Source organism: Uranotaenia lowii, chromosome 2 (assembly GCF_029784155.1).
Source record: "Uranotaenia lowii strain MFRU-FL chromosome 2, ASM2978415v1, whole genome shotgun sequence".
Taxonomy (NCBI): Eukaryota; Metazoa; Arthropoda; class Insecta; order Diptera; family Culicidae; genus Uranotaenia; species Uranotaenia lowii.
In genome coordinates, this window is record NC_073692.1 from 405,407,108 (window position 1) to 405,427,341 (window position 20,234).

General features: G+C 40.0%; 2 protein-coding genes across 2 annotated transcripts; both read left to right on the top strand.

Annotated features, from left to right (window-relative positions):
* The first annotated feature begins 12,756 nt into the window (after positions 1 to 12,756).
* LOC129743362 (uncharacterized protein K02A2.6-like) lies at positions 12,757 to 15,045 on the top strand. Its single transcript, XM_055735346.1, has one exon. It carries the CDS (start codon positions 12,757 to 12,759, stop codon positions 15,043 to 15,045), a length of 2,289 nt encoding a protein of 762 aa, XP_055591321.1.
* LOC129743363 (uncharacterized protein K02A2.6-like) lies at positions 15,042 to 16,343 on the top strand. Its single transcript, XM_055735348.1, has 2 exons — positions 15,042 to 15,737; positions 16,002 to 16,343. Exons 1-2 carry the CDS (start codon positions 15,042 to 15,044, stop codon positions 16,341 to 16,343), a joined length of 1,038 nt encoding a protein of 345 aa, XP_055591323.1.
* Positions 16,344 to 20,234: the final 3,891 nt, after the last annotated feature.

A 20,234-nucleotide genomic window follows, 5' to 3' on the forward strand; every position in this document is an offset into this window, starting at 1 on the left:
GCCACCCTTTTTTACTCACTTTTGAAAAAAAAATCAGCAGCTGCTAGCGGTAGTTTGCGCTGACTTGTGAATGTTCAAAAAGTATTTCACGCTTTATTTACTAGCTGACCCGGTGTGCTTGCTACACCTTCTAAAAATTAAAAAAAAAATTGTGAAAATAATTTTATTATAAATAATTTTTCGATATCTTTACAATAAAAGCTTTCACATAAATTTTTAATTGGAATACAAAGAATATTAGATTCTATAAAATTATTTTTAAAAAAACTTGATAAAAATTGTTTTTCAATTATTGTTTCAAATTTGATATTAAGAACTCGTTTTTATTTGCCTTTCTTCCCTGAAATGTAGGAAAGGTCCACGAACTGCCGCGATAAAACCCGCCCCATTTTCTGCTCTGAACTGCATGAAATCTCTCCTTTCAAAAAATAGATGTGGAACTCCTTCTCCCTTCTATTTACCCCAACTGAACGTGAAAAGTGTTTTTTTTTAATATCAATAGAATCATTCCAAGTTCCAATTCTAGTCCGTGTTTTCATGCTAAAAGTCGTTGCCAAAGTTCCAATTCGGTTATTTCTTCTCTCAGTTTCTGTAACAATATAAGGTATCAGGAGCAGTAGGTTGTTAGCCTAAAGTCCCTATCCCGCGATGGGGCTGCCATCTTGGACTTAGCTGGCGGGAGCTGCATTTCATAAATTCAGCCGCTTGCTGCAAGACAGACGCTGTTTGAGCCGCCCCTGACCTGGAGAACAGACGCTCGGTTGTTGTTGCACGCCGCCCCTGACCTGGGGAACAGACGCGTGCGGCCACCTTCTCAGTCTGCATGCGACCAAAGCATCCACCGGGGTTGGGTACCCGATCTCCGCTTAGGTTACTCGCACCCCAGCCGGCACCGCGGGGAGGTAGAGATAGGAGTTGTGAATAAGAGGTGATATGACCACTATGGGGTCTCGTGTTGCACATTATCCACCGTTTACCAGCCAGCGAAGTCCGTTGGCCTAACACTGGAGAACACAAGACACAGTCCGGGCAAGTACTGCTTTACTCTGGCATACGAGGAGAACATGCTACTCGGGAACGAGGAGTTGGTTTCCTGTTAAGCCCGCAGGCCCATGCGGCCCTCATAAGATGGGAACCGATAAACGAAAGAATAATCGTAGCCAGATTCAGAACACGGGTTAGAAACCTTACAATGGTCCAGTGTTATGCGCCAACTGACGTTGCCGATTTGCAGGAGAAAGAGCAGTTTTACAGTCAATTGAACAGCGTGGTTGAGAGAATTCCGAAGGGTGACATTCAAATCCACTTAGGCGACTTCAACGCAAAGATTGGCTCCGATAATCAGGACTTTGAGCGCATCATGGGGCGCCATGGTCTAGGACAGATGAGCGAAAACGGAGAGCTGTTTGTAGAATTTTGTGGCAACAACAACATGGTGATCGGTGGATCGCTCTTCCCCCATCGACCAGCACATAAGGTCACTTGGGTATCCCGAGATGGCCGAACAGAAAATCAAATTGACCACATCTGGTTGGAGAATCCAGAGGTGAAAAGGGCATACGTTGAACAGCTAGAATCCCGAGCCTCGGAACTGCCGACAGACGGAACAGTCGAAGAACAGTGGTGTGGAATCAAGAATGCCTTTATCACGACGAGCCATGGTACTCTCGGTAAAGTTTGTGGAAGACGAAGTGAATGGATGTCGGATGAAACCTGGAGGATGATCGATGATCGGAGAAAGGCGAAAGTCGGAATTGAGCAGGCATGTACCGGGTCAGCCAAAGCAGCCGCCCGCTTACGATATGCGGAGCTGGAAAAGGCAGTTAAACGAGCTTGTAGACGAGACAAGAGAGCCTGGACAAACTCCCTAGCCGAAGAGGGAGAAAGAGCCGCCGCCATTGGAGATATCCGATTATTATATGATATTTCTCGCCGCCTTAGTGGTGCAAGGACTAATGCAAGAATGCCGCTGAAAAACCGAGCAGGTCAGCTGCTGACAGATCGAACAGATCAGCTCAAGCGTTGGACTGAGCATTTTGATCAACTTTTCCGAGTTACAAATAGCAATGGCCAACAGAACCCGCAGCTCGAGGCGCCCACAGTAAGTCGCATTAATGGCGTCAACTCGGAAGCGCCCACGCTGGCTGAAATAGAAGCGGCAATCAAGGACATGAAATCCAACAAAGCGCCTGGAATCGATTGCATTCCTGCTGAAATGCTCAAAGCCGACCCTGCCTTGTCAGCACAAATGTTGCACCGTCTTTTCGCTGACATTTGGGATACTGCAACATTCCCGGCCGACTGGATGCAGGGTATCCTCGTAAAGGTCCCAAAGAAAGGAGACCTAACAGAGTGCGGTAACTGGCGTGGCATAACTTTGATCTGTACAACCCTTAAAGTACTCTGCAAAGTGATCCTGAACAGGATCCAGGAGAAAATCGACGCTACACTCCGACGGCAACAAGCTGGATTCCGATCCGGACGATCATGTGTGGACCACATCACAACGCTACGAATAATACTGGAACAAATCAACGAATTCCAGGACTCTCTTCTGCTGGTGTTCGTTGATTTCGAAAAAGCATTTGACCGACTGAACCACGAAAACATCTGGGCTGCTCTTAGACGACGAGGGGTCCCAGAGAAACTAGTCCATCTCATCGAAGCACAGTACGAGGCATTTTCGTGCAAGGTCTTACACGACGGTGTCTTGTCCGAACCAATCCCGGTAACTGCTGGAGTGAGACAAGGATGTATTTTGTCACCGCTGCTTTTTCTCATCGTAATGGATGAGATCTTGACTGGATCGATTGACTGTAGACCAAACCGAGGATTGCCGTGGAATCCTTCAACCATGGAGCAACTGAACGACCTTGACCTGGCAGACGATATTGTTTTGCTCGCCCAAACACAACAAGACATGCAGAGCAAACTCGACGACCTCACCGAAAGCTCCAAGGCAGCAGGTCTCAAAATCAATGTCGGAAAGACCAAGTCGATGGAAATCAATACAGAAAATCGTTCCAATTTCGTGGTAGCTGGACAACAGGTTGAGACAGTGGAGTGCTTCCAGTATCTTGGTAGCCAGATTACGCCTGATGGTGGTACCAAGAAGGACATCGAAACCCGGATCAGAAAAGCCCGATTTGCGTTTGTGAGTCTCCGAAACATCTGGCGGTCACGCCAGATCTCTCTACGAACTAAGATCCGAATCTTCAACTCAAACGTCAAATCCGTATTGCTGTACGGGTGTGAGACTTGGTGCACATATGCGGTGACGACGCGAAAACTGCAAGTTTTTGTGAATCGGTGCCTGCGGAACATCATCCGCGCTTGGTGGCCTGGCAACTGGATCTCAAACGTTGAACTTCATCGCCGGTGTCATCAAAAGGCGCTAGAAATCGAGATTCGGGAACGTAAGTGGAGATGGATTGGGCACACGCTGCGAAGAGATGAAAACGAGATTTGCAGAGAGGCGCTTGACTGGAATCCAGATGGGCATCGAAGAAGAGGCAGGCCCAAAAGCTCGTGGCGGCGAAGTCTAGCCGCTGAAATCCGCACAGTTGACGAGAACCTTGGCTGGCAGCAAGTGAAGACGCTGGCTCCGGATCGCCAGCAGTGGAGATCTTTTATCTCAGCCCTATGCGCCGGTCAATCGGCGCTGGACCCTTAGGTAGGTAGGTAATAGAATCATTTCTCATACCCTTATAGTCTCTCATGTAAAATTTGATTAGATTTAGTTGATGAGCTCTTGCATTTATGAAAACAAACGAATGGCACTTCTCTTCTCTTAACTATCCCGTGAATTGAACCAAATCAACTAAGAAATATTTCTTGAATTAAAATTCTCTACTCATTTTTTTACCATATGTTAGTGCGACTGCTTACTCGAGCTATTAAATAAAATTGTATGGGAGCTACTCTTCCCCCTTCCTAATGTTATTAGTGAAAGGAGGAAAAAGCCTTTAACAAGCATAGAAAAAAAATTCTACTTAATTAACCTCTGCTATTAAATTTAAATTTAAAAATTGAATGAAATCCTCCCTCCCCCTGAGAAAAAAATCAAAGTTTCATCAATTTTCCAAACCACTTTTTATAAGTTTTCTAAACAGATTTTCTATAAATATTTTTGGGCGTAGAATTGCGTATTACAGCAACTCTAAAGGAGGGGCAAATAATAAAAGCCAAAAGAAAAAAAAAAAGAAGTAGGAAAACATCGGAAACAAATGGTCGAATTTTGTAGCATTTTTCGATAAAGTCACACATTTGTATTATGTCATAATGTCGGATCATGTTGCATTGTCAACGTCGGATTATGTTTCCGGGATCGGATTATCAGGGTTGCTAGCGAACCGGAAAAACCAGGAATATCAGGAAAAACTTTGGAATTCCATCGCGTCACCGGGAAACCGGGAAAAACGGAAATTTCTGCACCACATGCGTGAAACTTTTTCACGGAATTTCAAAAATATTTTTGAATTAATTTCTAAATGTAAAAGCAGTTTTTGACAGTCTTGATATACATTTATTTCATAAACGCTTATTTTCGTTCATAAGTAAACAAACAAAGTTTAAATCGCTTTTTTGAGATATCTCATTTTATCGCACACAGCATGTACAAGCATAACTCAAATGTTATAAATTAAATAATGAAACTATAAAAGACGAAAATAAATTAAAATTTTTGATAGCCCAACGATGTCAAATTTGTCGAATTCCGGTGTTTCTCGGCCTAGATTTCTTTGCTGTCCTTAATGTGTTACATAATAACCAGTTTGAGTTTTCGACGTTAAATGATTCAGAATTCGATGTACATTTTCCAACGTAGGATATTTTTCTGACCAAACGAATCTCTTTTTTACTAGAAAAAAATATCGTTTTTCAATGTTGTAGTTGTTGTTGTGTGTTTCGTTTGAATTTGCTTGAGGAACGATGCCTTATATCGCAAGTGTTTTGATTTTTAGTCTTCTTAGGTTAAACTTTTGCTTAAAGTTTTCTACACTGGATTTATGTAAAAATTGTGCCGAAAGCTAAAGTATTCACCATAATACAAAATAATTTTCTTAGCACTCCGTCTCTCAAAATAATATCTTATATTCAAACGAATTAAGTTCAGCCTGACTTATTCACGATATTCTTTATTTTCACGAATCATTTGTTCAAATGACTAGGACACTACTAAAGTTATTCATTGTTTTGTATGAAAAAACTTATTTTTCTTATATATATTTTTAGATTTTTACAAAAAAAAACTGCACTTAGAAAATTACTTAATATTTTCCTACAATCTAAAGATTTTAAATTTTGTTAAACTAATCACACAGAAAGCTAATTTGATACTAAATTTCGAAGTATTTTGTACATATTTCTATACCAACTACACAATTTTTTTTCTACAACTCTGTATAAATTTTAGAAAAAAAAATTGAAATTTCCATAGTTGCTCAGAAGAACCACATTATAATTTAAAAATCAAGTAAATCGGACTTGTTTTTGCAAAATTGTTGAAATTGTAGTTGTGTTGTGCATTGTTGGGTTAAAAGAAATCGAAGTATTTATCTTGATTTCTGACCTGTTAACAATTTTTGGAAACAATTGTTAGAAATTTTTAGAGCTTTACATTGACTTTTTAAACCACCATTATTTTTTTTTATTAAAAACGGGTAGAATAAATACTGGGAAAATCATCTTTTTTAACCAGGAAAATCTCTGAAATTTCAAAATGAATAATCGCTAGCAACCCTGGATTATGTTACGTTGTTGAATTTTGTTACTTGGTTGGAATGCGTCGTTGGATTATGCAGATCTATTTCAATAGATTTAAGATTTTATTCAATGGTACATACATGGAATTTGAGATCAATTTCGGAACTCCAGTAGACCCCTGTTCAAATTCCTAAACAGCATTTCTTAGACAGCAGACATATAAAAACGGTTGAAAACCCGTTTAGTTGTTCAAAGCCTTAACAAGATAATGGCATTCGTGCAATAATAATTCCTTTTTATCCTGAATGATTCTGGTAATCTTATTGTAAATACTTTAAATTTGATATAATTAATATCTTCCATTGAGAAAAGGCCAAAAAAGTCATGGATCTTGCGTTAGTCATCCATGAGAATCATCGAAAAGTTATACTGTGAGTTGAATAACTTTTATTTGATTTTTTTTTTAAATTAAGTCTTAAATTTTACATGTTGTCTGTTAAATTTTCGTTCACTGCTCAGGATCCAGAGCTTTCATTTTTGTATCCAATTTTCAGTCAGAGTTTTAAATCTCAGGTAAAATTCCGATACGGCGTGTAGGGAGCATAGAGATTTTTTTTTATATTTACAGTGGTGTTCGAAATAATAGCAGCGCAAGTGAAGCGCATCGAATTATACTGCGTACTTTTATGAGTGTTGTCCTCCGCTAACAAATGTTACGCACGTTAGTGTATTGATGAGTGATGAGTGCAACGCTCGACTATTTCGATGCACAACGCACTTGTTTACTTTATTCGGTTGCCATTTTGAAAACATATCGTTCTTGGGCTGTTCGAAAAAATAGCAGCACAGGTAACAAAGTGCACTAAATCGCTGAAGTTTTGAAGAAATTCATAGTTTTCGATGTGAATTTGTTGTGGTAAGAGACATAAAGGTTCCATGATGAGTTTTGGTTGATTATACATTACCGAAAATCTGCAATATTTCATCAAAATGGGTCGCTCGAAGCATTGTACGTTCGAAGAACGAAATCACATCAAACGACTGATTGCAAGCGGAAAAACATATCGAGAAGTTCAGGAACTGCTTAACTGTTCTGCGAAAAAGATATACAATGCATTGCACTGGAAGGAAAAGGGTGAAACTCGTGGCAGAAAGCGAGCAACAGCTTCACGAACTGACCGGAAGATGATTCGGTTGGTGAAAATGCAACCACACATCTCATCAAGAGCACTGAAACAAGAGTTGGATCTTCCCATCAGTACCTCAACAGTAAGAAAACGTCTGATTGAAGCTAAATTGCAAGCTAGAAGCCCGAGGAAAGTGCCCCTACTAACTTCACGACATATTCATAACCGCTTGAACTTCGCCAACTCTCACGTCAATTGGCCCATCCAAAAATGGCGTAACATTTTGTGGACTGATGAAAGCAAAGTAGAGTTGTTTGGTTCCAGCGGTAGGCGAATGTTCGTCAGACGTCCTCCAGGTGCAGAATTCCAACCCCAGTACACCGTGAAAACGGTTAAACATGGTGGTGCCAAAATCATGGTGTGGGGATGTTTTTCGTACCACGGTGTTGGGCCCATCCATCGTATAGACGGTATCATGGACGCAGTTGGTTACGTGGAAATTCTTCAGAATATCATGCTACCATACGCAGAAGAGGAAATGCCCTTGAAATGGATCTTCCAACAGGACAATGACCCGAAACATACCAGCAGACGAGCAAAAGCGTGGTTCCGGGACAATAACGTTGATGTGATGGATTGGCCGGCTCAATCGCCGGACCTCAATCCTATCGAAAATTTGTGGGGAGACATCAAAAAGGCCGTTTTCGAGGCAAAGCCGACAAATGCAGAGCAACTATGGGTTGTAGTTCGCCGTGCATGGTCAGAAATACCTGTCGTACGGTGCCAAAAGCTTGTGGACTCTATGTCACGCCGATGCGCTGCAGTGATCAGAAATAACGGGTACACTACGAAGTATTGATGTCATAAATGACTTTCACATAGAGAAAGACTTGGTATTAATTCATTATTTGTTTTTAAAAAATATTTAATTTCTTGCTGCTATTATTTCGAACAGGGCAAAAATCATTTTTTTATTATTCTCAGCCTGCAATTGATATTCTGATCCTCAATCTTTTGTATTTCTAATGTACCACTAATATGCTTACTAAACCAAGAGAGAATTGAAATTAAAGTGACAATACAGAAAAATGCCTAAATTATTTTATCAATTTTCGAGCCGCTGCTATTATTTCGAACACCACTGTACTACTTGTGTTATTAGGCCTTTCACTTAAGCAAGTTCTAATGTGCAGAGTGCCGAGTGTATCTATAAACTTATCATTTTACTAGGCTAGTAGGAGAGAGGGCCGTAATAGTCGCAGCTAGATTCGAAAAGTAAAGATTGAAAATAATAATAAAAATTAAAGAACCTTGGTCGTTGAAATGATAGTATTGGTAATAATTCAATTCAAATGATTTCACTTACAAAGTCAAGCAGTCATCTGCAATCATGCATCTGCAATTGTTCATGTCAACCGACAATATAGCTTTTTACTAGGCAAACATTCCTCCGAATTGATAAGAACGAGTTATTTGCCATTGAAGAAAAAAAAAACAACCAACAGTTAAAGTGATCTTGAATGTTTGCGATTGCAATGGAAAGTTCAAGATTACTTTTATCTCATTATTTCCTCTAAAGACGATTCCGGCTTAAATTCATCATTTGAAATGATCATGTTATACTGCATCAAAGCAATCGAAAAATTTCCTTTAATTCAACCACGGTATAATAAAATTTCAGATACCCATATTTTGAAAGCAACATACTATCGATTATCGAATACGCTCACTGTTAGAGATAGTATGTTGCTATTGGAATACCAGCATCTGAACTTTTCCTATACCGTGGTTAAAAAAAGGGAATCTGACGATTGCTTTGATTCAGTAGAATTATTTAGCCAAGTAGGCTCGCAACAAATATTTAATTGGATCATGTCATAGTTTATTGGTCAGCTTTTCGAACAGTTGACAAAACTTCAAGTCATTAATTTTATTATTTGGTGTAATCATTATTGATGTTCATAAAAACGCTAAGCCGAATTTCGTTGTTAATTGTTTAGATGATATTAAATAAAAAAAGAATCCAGGATTTTGTAAGACATAATCATCAAGAGAAATGAGAGCCAGTTCTTTGAATCGATTTTAGTCAGTCTACGAAACAATACATACTCACCCCAATCTCATAATGAGCTGCATTTGTGTTGAAAGGACTGATAAGTGCTAGCTCATCGCCACGTGCCACAATTCGTCACATCACTCAACCAACTGGTCTAAATGAGTTGATTACAGCGCTTGGCTAAATGTGTATCCTTCCGATTCTATGATTCATGGGAATGAAACGCAAACGTTCAAAACACAGAAAGGAAATGCGTTCGGTCACATATGTTCCAAATATATGGATCGGTGTGCCCCATAGAACCATGATAAAGGTGTTTCAATTCCGGTATGTTTTACTATTCATTTCATCGAAAAGAAACAGCTAACGTTCATTCAGATGAACTGATGGTTTTCAATCTTTGTTTCCATCAACGTTGCAACAAACAGTGGAAAACAAATGAATTCTCCTTTCTTTGACCTTTCCACCTTATTCGTATAAGACATAGGTATTCATCGGTTTACTCCTCCCCTCGCTTTCGTTTTCTGTTTTTTCGCTGGTTTTTGGTGATTGATATCAAGTTCATCGGGAGTAAAGAGGGCGTAGCCTAATATTCGAGCAGTTTTGTTCATTCTAACAATCCCATCGCGATCAGGATTGAAGTTGTTGATGGATAGCAGAATATAGTCACAAGGAAGCGCTGAAAATGAAAGTTAGAATATAAACTGCACCAAAAATATGTCCCGGATGTCACGTGGACACATTTGGAAAAGTTTTTATTTTAATTACCTATAATTTGACAGTTGAAAACACCACTTTTTGCCGTTTTGTTATAGAAATGGCTGATTTCTTAAAACCGAATAAGAATTTCCTAATATGAAAAAAATTATAAATTTTAAATTTCTTAATAATCATATTCATCACTTTCTCTCAAGAAGCTACCTATGGTTTAAACTTAAACTAGAAAAGAATGCCATTTAAAGATTTTGATTTAAACATCTTAATGTTTATTCACCTTTAGAAAATATTTTGAAAGTAAGTATGTCCACGTGGACATGACCCAAGCCCCTACCCCCCTCTTCGTGGACAAGCGTGGACATTTCAATACCCCCCTCCTCCTTCCCCCCACTAAGTTGTCCACGTGGGATGTGAACGGCTCCTATTTGGACTTCAAATTTGAAGAGGTAGTATGTAAGACACAACCACAAGATTTTTGTAGAATTACGACAACTTTAATTTCCTTTTTTCCACTTCATTTCACGAAAATTTAATATTTTATAACAAGTTCATAGTTCATAAACTCTTTTTTAAGTTTATATTTATATGTTTGTTAATTGATCGGCCTTTTTGGTGAAAAGTAATGTCCCTTTTAAAAAGTACATCTTAAGATTATTATTTTTTTATAAACGGACAGAAAGTTAGAAAAAAATTAAAGATGGTGAAATAGAGCAGGTAGCTAGTACAGACCCCGTTCGTTTTTGGCGATTTTGGCAACATTAGATTTTGGCAATATCCGATTTTGGCACATGTGCCAAAATCAAACGGTTTTTAGAAGCGACATAACCTTTTAGTTTTCTCTATAACAGGACCAATATAATTGAAACAAACGCCATAAAAACGTTTTAATGTTCTGAAATGGTGATAAAATACAACAAGAAAAACAAAAGATTTTTTAAAAAATTATAATGTACTCAAAAATGACAAAAAGATGGAAAATTAAAAATAAAATCAAAAACAAATACAAACAAAAGATTAAAATGACAACACTTCAAAATGTAAACCAAATACGCAACAGCGCATATCTTCTAAGAGCAAGTTCACTGCTGTTGGGAAAAAGTGATGGAAATTTTGCCGCTTTTACCACATTTTAAAATTTTGTCATGCAAAAACATTTTTGAGATCTGTGGCCTTCAAGTTTTTTAACAACACGTGTTGTATCTTCGCATGCTATTATGCAAAAATAGAAACATTTTATCACGTACGGCTGAAATAGAAATAATGAAGAAACAATCGAACTTTTTTTTGTAAAACAAATCATTTAAACTTCATGGGCTTCATCTAAGCTGGAGCGGGAAATTTCATCGATGTCGTCAGTTTTAGGAATGAAAGAAAATTCTATTAGTTTGATCACTCAATAATCGTTATTATGAAAGTACGCACTATCATGCTATCATCACCGGAGTTGAAGGCATCGTCTTCCATTCCAAATCGCTCCAGCTTGATCCAACTTGTACGAATTTGCTGATTCTGGTCGCGAAAATACCGAAAAACAGGATTTGAGCGCGAAATTTTTCTCTTCACGGAAAATTGTAAATATGCAAAAAAAGCAATCATTTACCAATATTCGTATGGTTTTGATTTTCATTTTAGCTTGTAGTATGTTGTAACAATAAAAATCACAAGAAAAGTACTGAGCAACCATGCTCGGATGGAAATGTCAACTATGAAATATTTCGAATTAACGACATACTTCACGATGATTTTCAAAATTATGGTAGTTTCAAGATTAAAAATCGGTTGCCGGTACCCTTGTTCGCCTCTTCGAGAAACCGGTTGAGTTTTCAATGTTTTGATTTGGATTGCTACCCAGTGGAGCCAGATCAAATAATTTTTCAATATTCGCTCATTATGAAAATCATAAGCTGAAGCAAATTTAACAATGTTTTGAAATATCCTCTCAGTTCTCAGTTCAAGAAATAAATTTTACGTAAAATAACATGTTCAGGTGTGACTTAATTCCTCAAGCCTGTATTCAGTTTGTTTAGGTTTGTAAATGTTATTGTTTGAAAACAAACTGCAGCAATTTATTTGAAATACACACATACTTCTTGTAATTTGCAATACTATGAAACATTTTCGGAGAAACTCACTTTTGCCTAAATACCCAAAATTTTCAACGATACCATGCTGAAAAATTTTATATTTTCTGTATCTACTGAAATGATTGCATAGGTACGCAAGACGCGTACATGACTTTCAAAAGAAGGGCGGACCATGTGTCACAGCCAACTGTTTTTCAAAAATGTCTGGAAGATTTTGAAAGAATGTCTGGAAAAGTCTGGATGGCGAACTTTAGATCGCAATATTGCAGTCGAATTGCAGTCCAGGGAATCCACTACTTCATAATAATCATACATTCCATATACACTTTCACTGCCAGAAACCATTGTCGGCAGTACTACGTTTTAAATATGCTAAACTTCCTGTTTTATAACCATCTTTGTGGCATTCCTCACTCTTCAATTACTAATTCGAATCATTTCCTGCCTATTTGGAACAAAAATTTCGAATTTTAACAGGTTTGTTAAAAAAGTCATGTCGAAACTCAAAAGGCTGGAAAAGTCTGGAAGTCTCGAATCATAAAAAAAATGTCTGGCTAAAGTCCAAACAGTCTGGAAGATCCAGACTAAAGTGTGCTTATATAAAAGGTGTTACCACTGATCACACTGACGTAACACTTAGAACAAAATTCCGTTCTAATTTAATAGCATGTTTCCCCACCTATTCAGTCCGTTCGAGTAGTCTGAACTGATCGATATTTATCAAATGTCTGGTTTAATTTCCAGCCGGGCTACAACATCTATCTTTTTTTTTTTTTTCGGGATTTTCATCCCTTAGGATGATTCATCCCTTAAACAACATCTATCGAAGCACCTCTGGTATTGTGGTAGGCCACGACCACATGACCAATCAGAAGCTACTAGAATGTCGCAGCATGCTATCATCACGCTAGGAGTACCTGCTGGTATAAATACCACTACCTGTGTGAAAGTCATTCATTCAGTTGTCACACTTGCTTGAATAAACATATCTTATAATTTAGTCTCTGCTTTTCAATCTTCTGGGAACACGACAAATTGGCGACGAGAACCTCGAAGGATCCCGATCATGGACATGGATATTAAAAACGCTCTCCTCCGGCTCAACGATATCCTGGCCAACCAGCAGCAGCAGATGGCAGTTCTCCTGCAGAACAACGCAGTTCCCCAGGCTGAGAAGAAGGATCCCTCAATCAACGCTGTGTCCCTCCATCCCAAGCCTCCCGGGAACAAGACGAAGAAGATGAAGAGCATCAGTTCGGTGAAACATGTTGACATCTCCAAAAAGCGCAAATTTGCTAAAGTAAATTTGAACGGTGTCAATGTGAAGCTCCAACTCGACTGTGCGGCCGACATCACCATAATTTCAACCGAAACCTGGGCTTGCATCGGGAAACCAACAATCAACCCTACGGACATCGTTGCTGTCAGCGCTTCCGGTGACAAGCTCGACTTGAAAGGAGAGTTTATCACCGAAGTAACCATCCGGAACGTCTCCAAACAAGGGTGCATCTACGTGACCAACCACTCCGATCTCGACGTGCTGGGTATCGACCTCATCGAGTTATTCAACCTTTGGTCAGTCCCCTTCGACTCGTTGGTGAACTCCATTAAGAAATCCGAAGACGTGGCACAACGACTGAAGGTTAAGTTTCCCGAAGTGTTCCAGAGTTCCCTTGGGCTTTGTACCAAAGCACAGGTTACACTCTACCTCAAGCCGGATTCCCGACAAGTATACTGCCCCAAGCGCCCGGTAGCCTATGCCGCTCTCCCGAAGGTGGATGCTGAATTCCAAAGGCTACAAGAACGCGGTATCATTTCTCCAGTGAGGTTCTCCAATTGGGCTGCCCTCATCGTCGTGGTTCGCAAATCGGACAGCGTCTTTGTTCGAATTTGCGGCGATTACTCAACTGGTCTCAACGCAGCTCTACAATCCGACCGGCATCCTCTGCCTCATCCCGACGACATCTTTACTGCCCTGGCTGGGGCACGCATTTTCTCCCAAATCGATCTGTCGGACGCATACCTCCAGGTCGAAGTGGAGGAAGAATCACGCAAGCTGTTGACGGTTAACACCCACCGAGGCCTGTTCCAGTACAACCGTCTTGCTCCAGGTGTAAAATCGGCACCTGGAGCCTTTCAACGCATAATCGACTGCATGGTAGCTGGCATTCCAGGTGTAAAAACCTATCTCGACGATATTCTGGTATCCGGACGAACTCAAGAGGAACACGATCGCAATCTGGACGCGACCCTTGAAAGGATTCGTGATTACGGGTTTCATCTACGCATCGAAAAATGCCACTTTTCTCTTCCTCAGATTAAATTTCTTGGTCACATCATCGACAAGGAAGGTCTCCGCCCAGATCCAGCCAAGACTCGTGCGATCTCTGAGATGCCGGCCCCCACGAATGTGCCACAGCTTCGATCCTATCTTGGCGCTATAAACTATTATGGACGGTTTGTAGGCCAAATCAAAGAGCTCCGTGCGCCGCTCGACCGGTTACTGAAGAAGGACGCCCGCTGGGAATGGACTCCAGAATGCCAAAGCTCGTTCGACCGCTTTAAATCCACTCTGCAGTCCGACCTTCTTTTGACACACTTCGACCCTCGGAAGGAAATCATCGTAGCTGGTGATGCATCCAAACACGGCTTGGGTGCCGTTATAATGCATCGATTTCCCAACGGTTCCATCAAACCCATCGCTCACGCTTCAAGATCGTTGACACCTGCTGAGGTTAACTATGGCCAAATCGAGAAGGAAGCTTTGGCACTCATCTTTGCTGTCACGCGCTTCCACAAAATGGTTTATGGTCGCAGGTTCACACTTCAAACCGACCACAAGCCCCTCCTGAAGGTTTTCGGCAGCAAGAAAGGGATTCCGGTGTACACAGCAAATCGACTCCAACGCTGGGCGTTGACTTTGTTGCTCTACAACTTCGAAATCCAGTTCGTTCCAACCGCAAGCTTTGGACACGCCGATCTTCTCTCTCGTCTGATGGATTCCCACAAGAAATCGGACGGAGAATATGTCATCGCAGCGATACAGATGGAGACAGACTTGAAAACTATTTTCGAAGGGTCCATCTCCAACCTGCCGGTTACATCGGACATGATCTCCAAACAATCAGCAGAGGATCCAACACTTCAAGAAGTATTCAACTATATCCAGAACGGTGGCCCGAATCTGCGAAAACAATCGCCGATCCAACAGTACGACAGTTTTTCTCCAGACGTGACAGCCTACAAGTTTTTCAAGACTGCATCATGTTTGGTGACCGTGTCGTCGTTCCAGCCTGGTGCCGAAAACGAATACTTCGCCAGCTACACCGAGGACACCCTGGAATGGAGCGCATGAAGTCAATAGCAAGAAGTTTCGTCTATTGGTCGAACATCGATGATGACGTCGAGGACTTTGTGCGCCGATGTAGTTCCTGTGCCCAAGCAGTGAGAGATCCCCGGAAAACAACTCTCGAATCCTGGCCCCTTCCTTCAAAACCGATGGAGCGAATTCACATCGACTATGCCGGCCCCATCGATGGTTTCTACTATCTGGTCATAGTTGATGCCTACTCCAAATGGCCCGAGGTTTTCCGAACGCGTTCAACTACTACGACTGCAACTTTGGACTTCTTGCAAGAAACCTTTGCAAGATACGGATATCCCCACACATTGGTCTCCGACAACGGTTCCCAGTTCATCAGCGCACAGTTCCAACAATTCTGCAAAGAACACGGAATCCAACATCTGACGACCGCTCCATACCATCCGCAATCGAACGGCCAAGCGGAAAGGTTTGTGGACAGCTTGAAAGGAGGACTCAAGAAGCTCGCAAATGGGGAAAGCATGGCTACAACACAGCACTTACAAACATTTTTGTCAGTGTACCGTTCCACGCCAGCTCGAAGCGCTCCTGACGGCAAGACCCCTGCTTATCTTTTCCTCGGTAGGCAAATCTCCACCCAACTGGACCTTCTGAAGCCAACGCTACCAAGCCCAACACGAATCAACGATGCTCAAAACGCTCAATTCAATAAACGTCATGGCGCTGTGCAAAGGAAATTCGTCGCTGGAAATCAGGGGTGAAATTATGAATCCTATTCGATTCGAGTTACCCGTTTCGAGTTGAACTCGAATCGAATTAGAATCAGTATTACGAATCTCGTTCGAGTTCTAAATTTTAACGTACTAGATTTCGAGTAAATCGGGTAGTAGATCATCTCGAAACATTCCATTCGAATCGAGATCGGTAATGCCAAAGTTGGTCGAATCGAACGAAACTCGATTGTTTCGAGTTCCATAATCCCGCCCCAGGTTCTGGCCAAGGTTCATCAAGGGGATTCCGCCAAGTGGATTCCGGGTCGGATCATCGAACCCAAAGGTAACGTGATGTACACCGTTCTCATGGACAACGGTCGACTCATCCGATCCCACACCAATCAACTGAAGGCCTGGTTCATCGAAACAGCAGCACCGGTTCCAACACCAAATCTTCCATTGTCGGTGTTGTTGGATGATTTCGTTGTTCCAGTCTCCCAAGCTGACCAAACAGACTCCTTGCGGAATGAAGACGATTTGGATTGTTCCGAGTATGGCTCACCTCTGCAGTCACCTGAAGCTCCACCACCACGGACAAGACCAACCCGAAATCGCTGACCGCCCAAGCGATTGAGCTCGTACGATCTTTCTTAAAAAAAAAAAAAAGGGAGATGTGGTAGGCCTCGACCACATGACCAATCAGAAGCTACTAGAATGTCGTAGCATGCAATCATCACGCTAGGAGTACCTGCTGGTATAAATACCACTACCTGTGTGAAAGTCATTCATTCAGTTGTCACACTTGCTTGAATAAACATATCTTATAATTTAGTCTCTGCTTTTCAATCTTCTGGGAACACGACAGGTATCGACCTTACTTATATACCGTCAACTGGGGCAACATGCAACAATTTTCAACTTCAATGGCTTCTAAAAAACTTATGTTCACAATCAATCCTACCCCTTATGCATCAAAAGTAAGGATGATGTGACATCAAATTGGCTTAGTTAGAAAAATTATTGGTTTCTATAAGGTACACCGGGGTAAGTGTGGACGGTTTTTCGTATAGTTCAACTTTAAAAAATCATTAGAAAATCAGCAGTGGAACAATTTTGATTAAACTACGTCCAATGTGATGCAGAACATGTTGTTTACAAACGCTGAAGAGATGAGCTCGATAGAAGTAAAGCGAAAAAAGTTATCACGTAGGTAAGTTGTTTTGGACTGCTGATGTTTTCATACACCCCGCTTTATGGGGTAAGTGTGGAGGTAGATTTTCCCTTTGATTTCTCAGGAAATTTTCAAAAAAATTATGTTTTCTTGGTTGAATACGTTACTTTATTGCTCGAACCGTCGAAAATTTTGAAAAAAGTTCATTATACTATTAGTAAGGCATCTTTCAATAATTATTGTGTGCAGCACACGAGATCCGACTTTAGGGGGCATCCATAAATTACGTAACGCTCCTAGGGGGGGGGGAGGGAGTAAGCTCTAGTGTTACGAATTGTGACATAGGGGAGGGGCGGAGGTATGCTCATCGTTACGTAACGATATTTTTCCTAAAAAATTTCAGTTTAATCGCAACTTTTTTGATATCATGCATTTTTTGCTAAAGGATAAGCAAACTAACATCATCTTAAAATTTGTAAGCATTAACAAGATTGAAACTGGTTTGTAACCATTCCTATTTAAAGATTCTTAGATAGACTAAACGTGTATGGGATATCCGTGAAATAACCTTGGAAAACCGAATGTTAGGTACATTTACCCTCAAGAACTCAATCAAATCGTAAGACGGAAATTTTAATATTTTTTCTCAATTGATTTTGATTACTCCGATCAGCTATTTTGTAAATAATGTCAACAAGGTAGATTACCAGTTAACAAGCACAGAGAAACTCGTAATAAGACAGATAATTTATTTTATCAGAGAGTTATCATCAATGAGTACTAAGAAGTGATTCGGATGGATAATAATTTTTTGCGTTACGTAATTTATGGATGCCGCCTTATCAAAAACACAGAACAAACAAGTACTTTACCCAACTTTTCATGTTCCAAATGCTAAATATAGCTAAATAATACAATTCATGACGGATGAAGGGAAGAAAATTGAAAAAATGTGTAAACATCAAGCCTTTTTGAAGCCGTCCACACCTACCCCAGGTAGGAGTTGGAGACAGAACTTTAATTTTTTGTAAAAAATCTCTTTTTTCTTCATTTTTAACCGCCGTTTCTTTTTCGAACTGGTTGTTTGGAATGTAAGAAATGTTTCAATGTAGAGTTTTTCATCGAGAGCCAGCTAGTTTACGAGAAATTTGCAACTGAGATGCACATCAACTCGACATCGTAGTTGAAAATAAAAAATTCCAAAAAAGTCGCTGTAAATATCCGTTACTGTATGAATCGTATTTTTTTCACAGTTATTGGATAGATTACAAGTAAATTGAATATTCTGCATTAAAAGCTTGAAAAAATAGTGCACAGTATTTTTTCAATAGCCATCGCCCACACTTACTCCGGTGTACCTTAGTTATTTTTATTTTCTTCAAACATGCGATTTTCACCCTCATTAGAAAATGGAGTAACTAGCAACAAATTTTGTTTTTAATGAAAAATCGTATGAGCACGTATGAAAATTTATAGTTTTTAATATGTTTGCAATGCCATAAAGATCATCAGGCATAAAAACATCATTGCAGTAATTTTTTGGTTTGCAAAAACTAGTTTCCAATTTTTTCTTAAAATAAGGATGCTACAAACATTTAGGAGTTAAATAATACTACGAAAAATTCTACAAGCTAAAATCATAAAAATTCATGTTTGGATGAATAAAATTTCAATGTATACACACGCGTGATGCAAAACATTCATATTCCAGCACATGGAAACGAGATTTACAAGGTGTTTCTTTGATTCGAAATTTAGTACATTTTACCCCAGACACCTAACTAAATTATAAAAATATTTATTCAAAAAAATAGAGTGATTGTTCGAAAAATATTTTTATGAGTATGAGTATGAGTATGAGGAAACCAGAAAAAAGTTTGAAGGTTATATTATCAAGCCAATCCGTACGGGGCAAAGTTTTTACGGCATCGAAAAAAGTTAAAGTTTGTGCAATTATTTTCGATTTTTCAAATTTAATATAAAATTTAAAAAAAACTTGAAAACACAAGTTTAAGATGCGAAAAATTATGTCATCATTATTTTGTAATCATAAATAAATAATTTTATTACAATATATTAAATTAAATATTGATTCAGTGTGGTGTTATACACATGTTGCATCTTACCCCGCTGTTGCATGAAGCCCCGTTTGACGGTAATGAACAAATGATTAAATCCATTCCATTGTAAGCATCTTATAACTTTATTAAGTATACTATCGGATGGTAAATTTGAATAACTAGCATGATCGTTTATGAATCCGAAAAGTTTTTTTTTCAATGCTTGATATATTTATTCTCTATTGAAGTAATTTTTATTAAACCGAGAAACCTTTTCAATCTTTTCTAGTGGAATCAGTAAAGGCATCAGTGCATTATCGGTTGATGGAATTAAATCGGGCCACCGATTAGGGGCGGCGCGTGACACAAATTTCGCACCAACCTGTGTTTGCCTGTTGTGGGAGAGCCTTCCCCGAATCGCGGCAAAAGTGTGTGTTGTCCCATCAGGGGGCTCAAAAATCAGCATCAGACGCAAAAACCACCCACCAAGGCAATAGGCAACGGCAGCAGCAGCCAGCAGCGTGGGCGGACTAAAATGCCGTGTTGTTTTCTGAGACAACACTGTGCGGGAAATTTGTTAGCTGAAGCTGCTTTGCGGCTGCCTCCTACTTGCAGCCCACAATGCGTCCCATTGAGACGACGCGACGCCTCGTGACGCCGATTGATGCTCTCAGGTTAAATAATTTTGGGGTACCGAGGTGCTTTTTCCCAAACCCAACTGGGGCTGGAGCGGTTTATAAAACGAGGTTTAAATGTAAAAATTTCAAGTGCCCTTCTGATGTTGCTCCTCGATCGCGCGGCCAAAGCAAAACTGGGAACATCTGCGTTGTCATTATTATTTTACGAGATGCATCACACACGCGCCGCACGTTTGTGGCTCGAGAGTGTGCTAATGATACTACTTTCTTCCACTAGAGCATATGCTGGCTGGCTGAATGCAACCTAGATATCTGCATTTTATCTCGACAGAAGCAGTTCGTCAGAACTATTTTAACCTACAACGAATGAAACTATGAATGACACAACTCAACTCACTCATTGATGAAGGTCCCTGCTCGAGATGAGAGTGATAATTGAAAGAGCGAACGCGTGCATGTTTTTTTGCTGATGGATGAATGAATGATAGCGGGCTGGCGGAAAAATCATCAAAGAAACTTCAAGTGGATTTTAATTACGGGTTGAATGAAGATATTTTAATTACAATGGTCTGGAATCGATCTGATTCTACAAAAAACGGTCTGCACTAAAATTCAAAGTGATTTGAGTAGAAATAAATCA

Bases quoted from the DNA above. Each gene is read 5' to 3' on its own strand.
- LOC129743362 (XM_055735346.1), top strand. From the start codon at position 12,757: ATGGACATGGATATTAAAAACGCTCTCCTCCGGCTCAACGATATCCTG.
- LOC129743363 (XM_055735348.1), top strand. From the start codon at position 15,042: ATGAAGTCAATAGCAAGAAGTTTCGTCTATTGGTCGAACATCGATGAT. The intron at 15,738-16,001 runs GTGCAAAGGAAA...ATCCCGCCCCAG, and splicing joins TCAATAAACGTCATGGCGCT to GTTCTGGCCAAGGTTCATCA.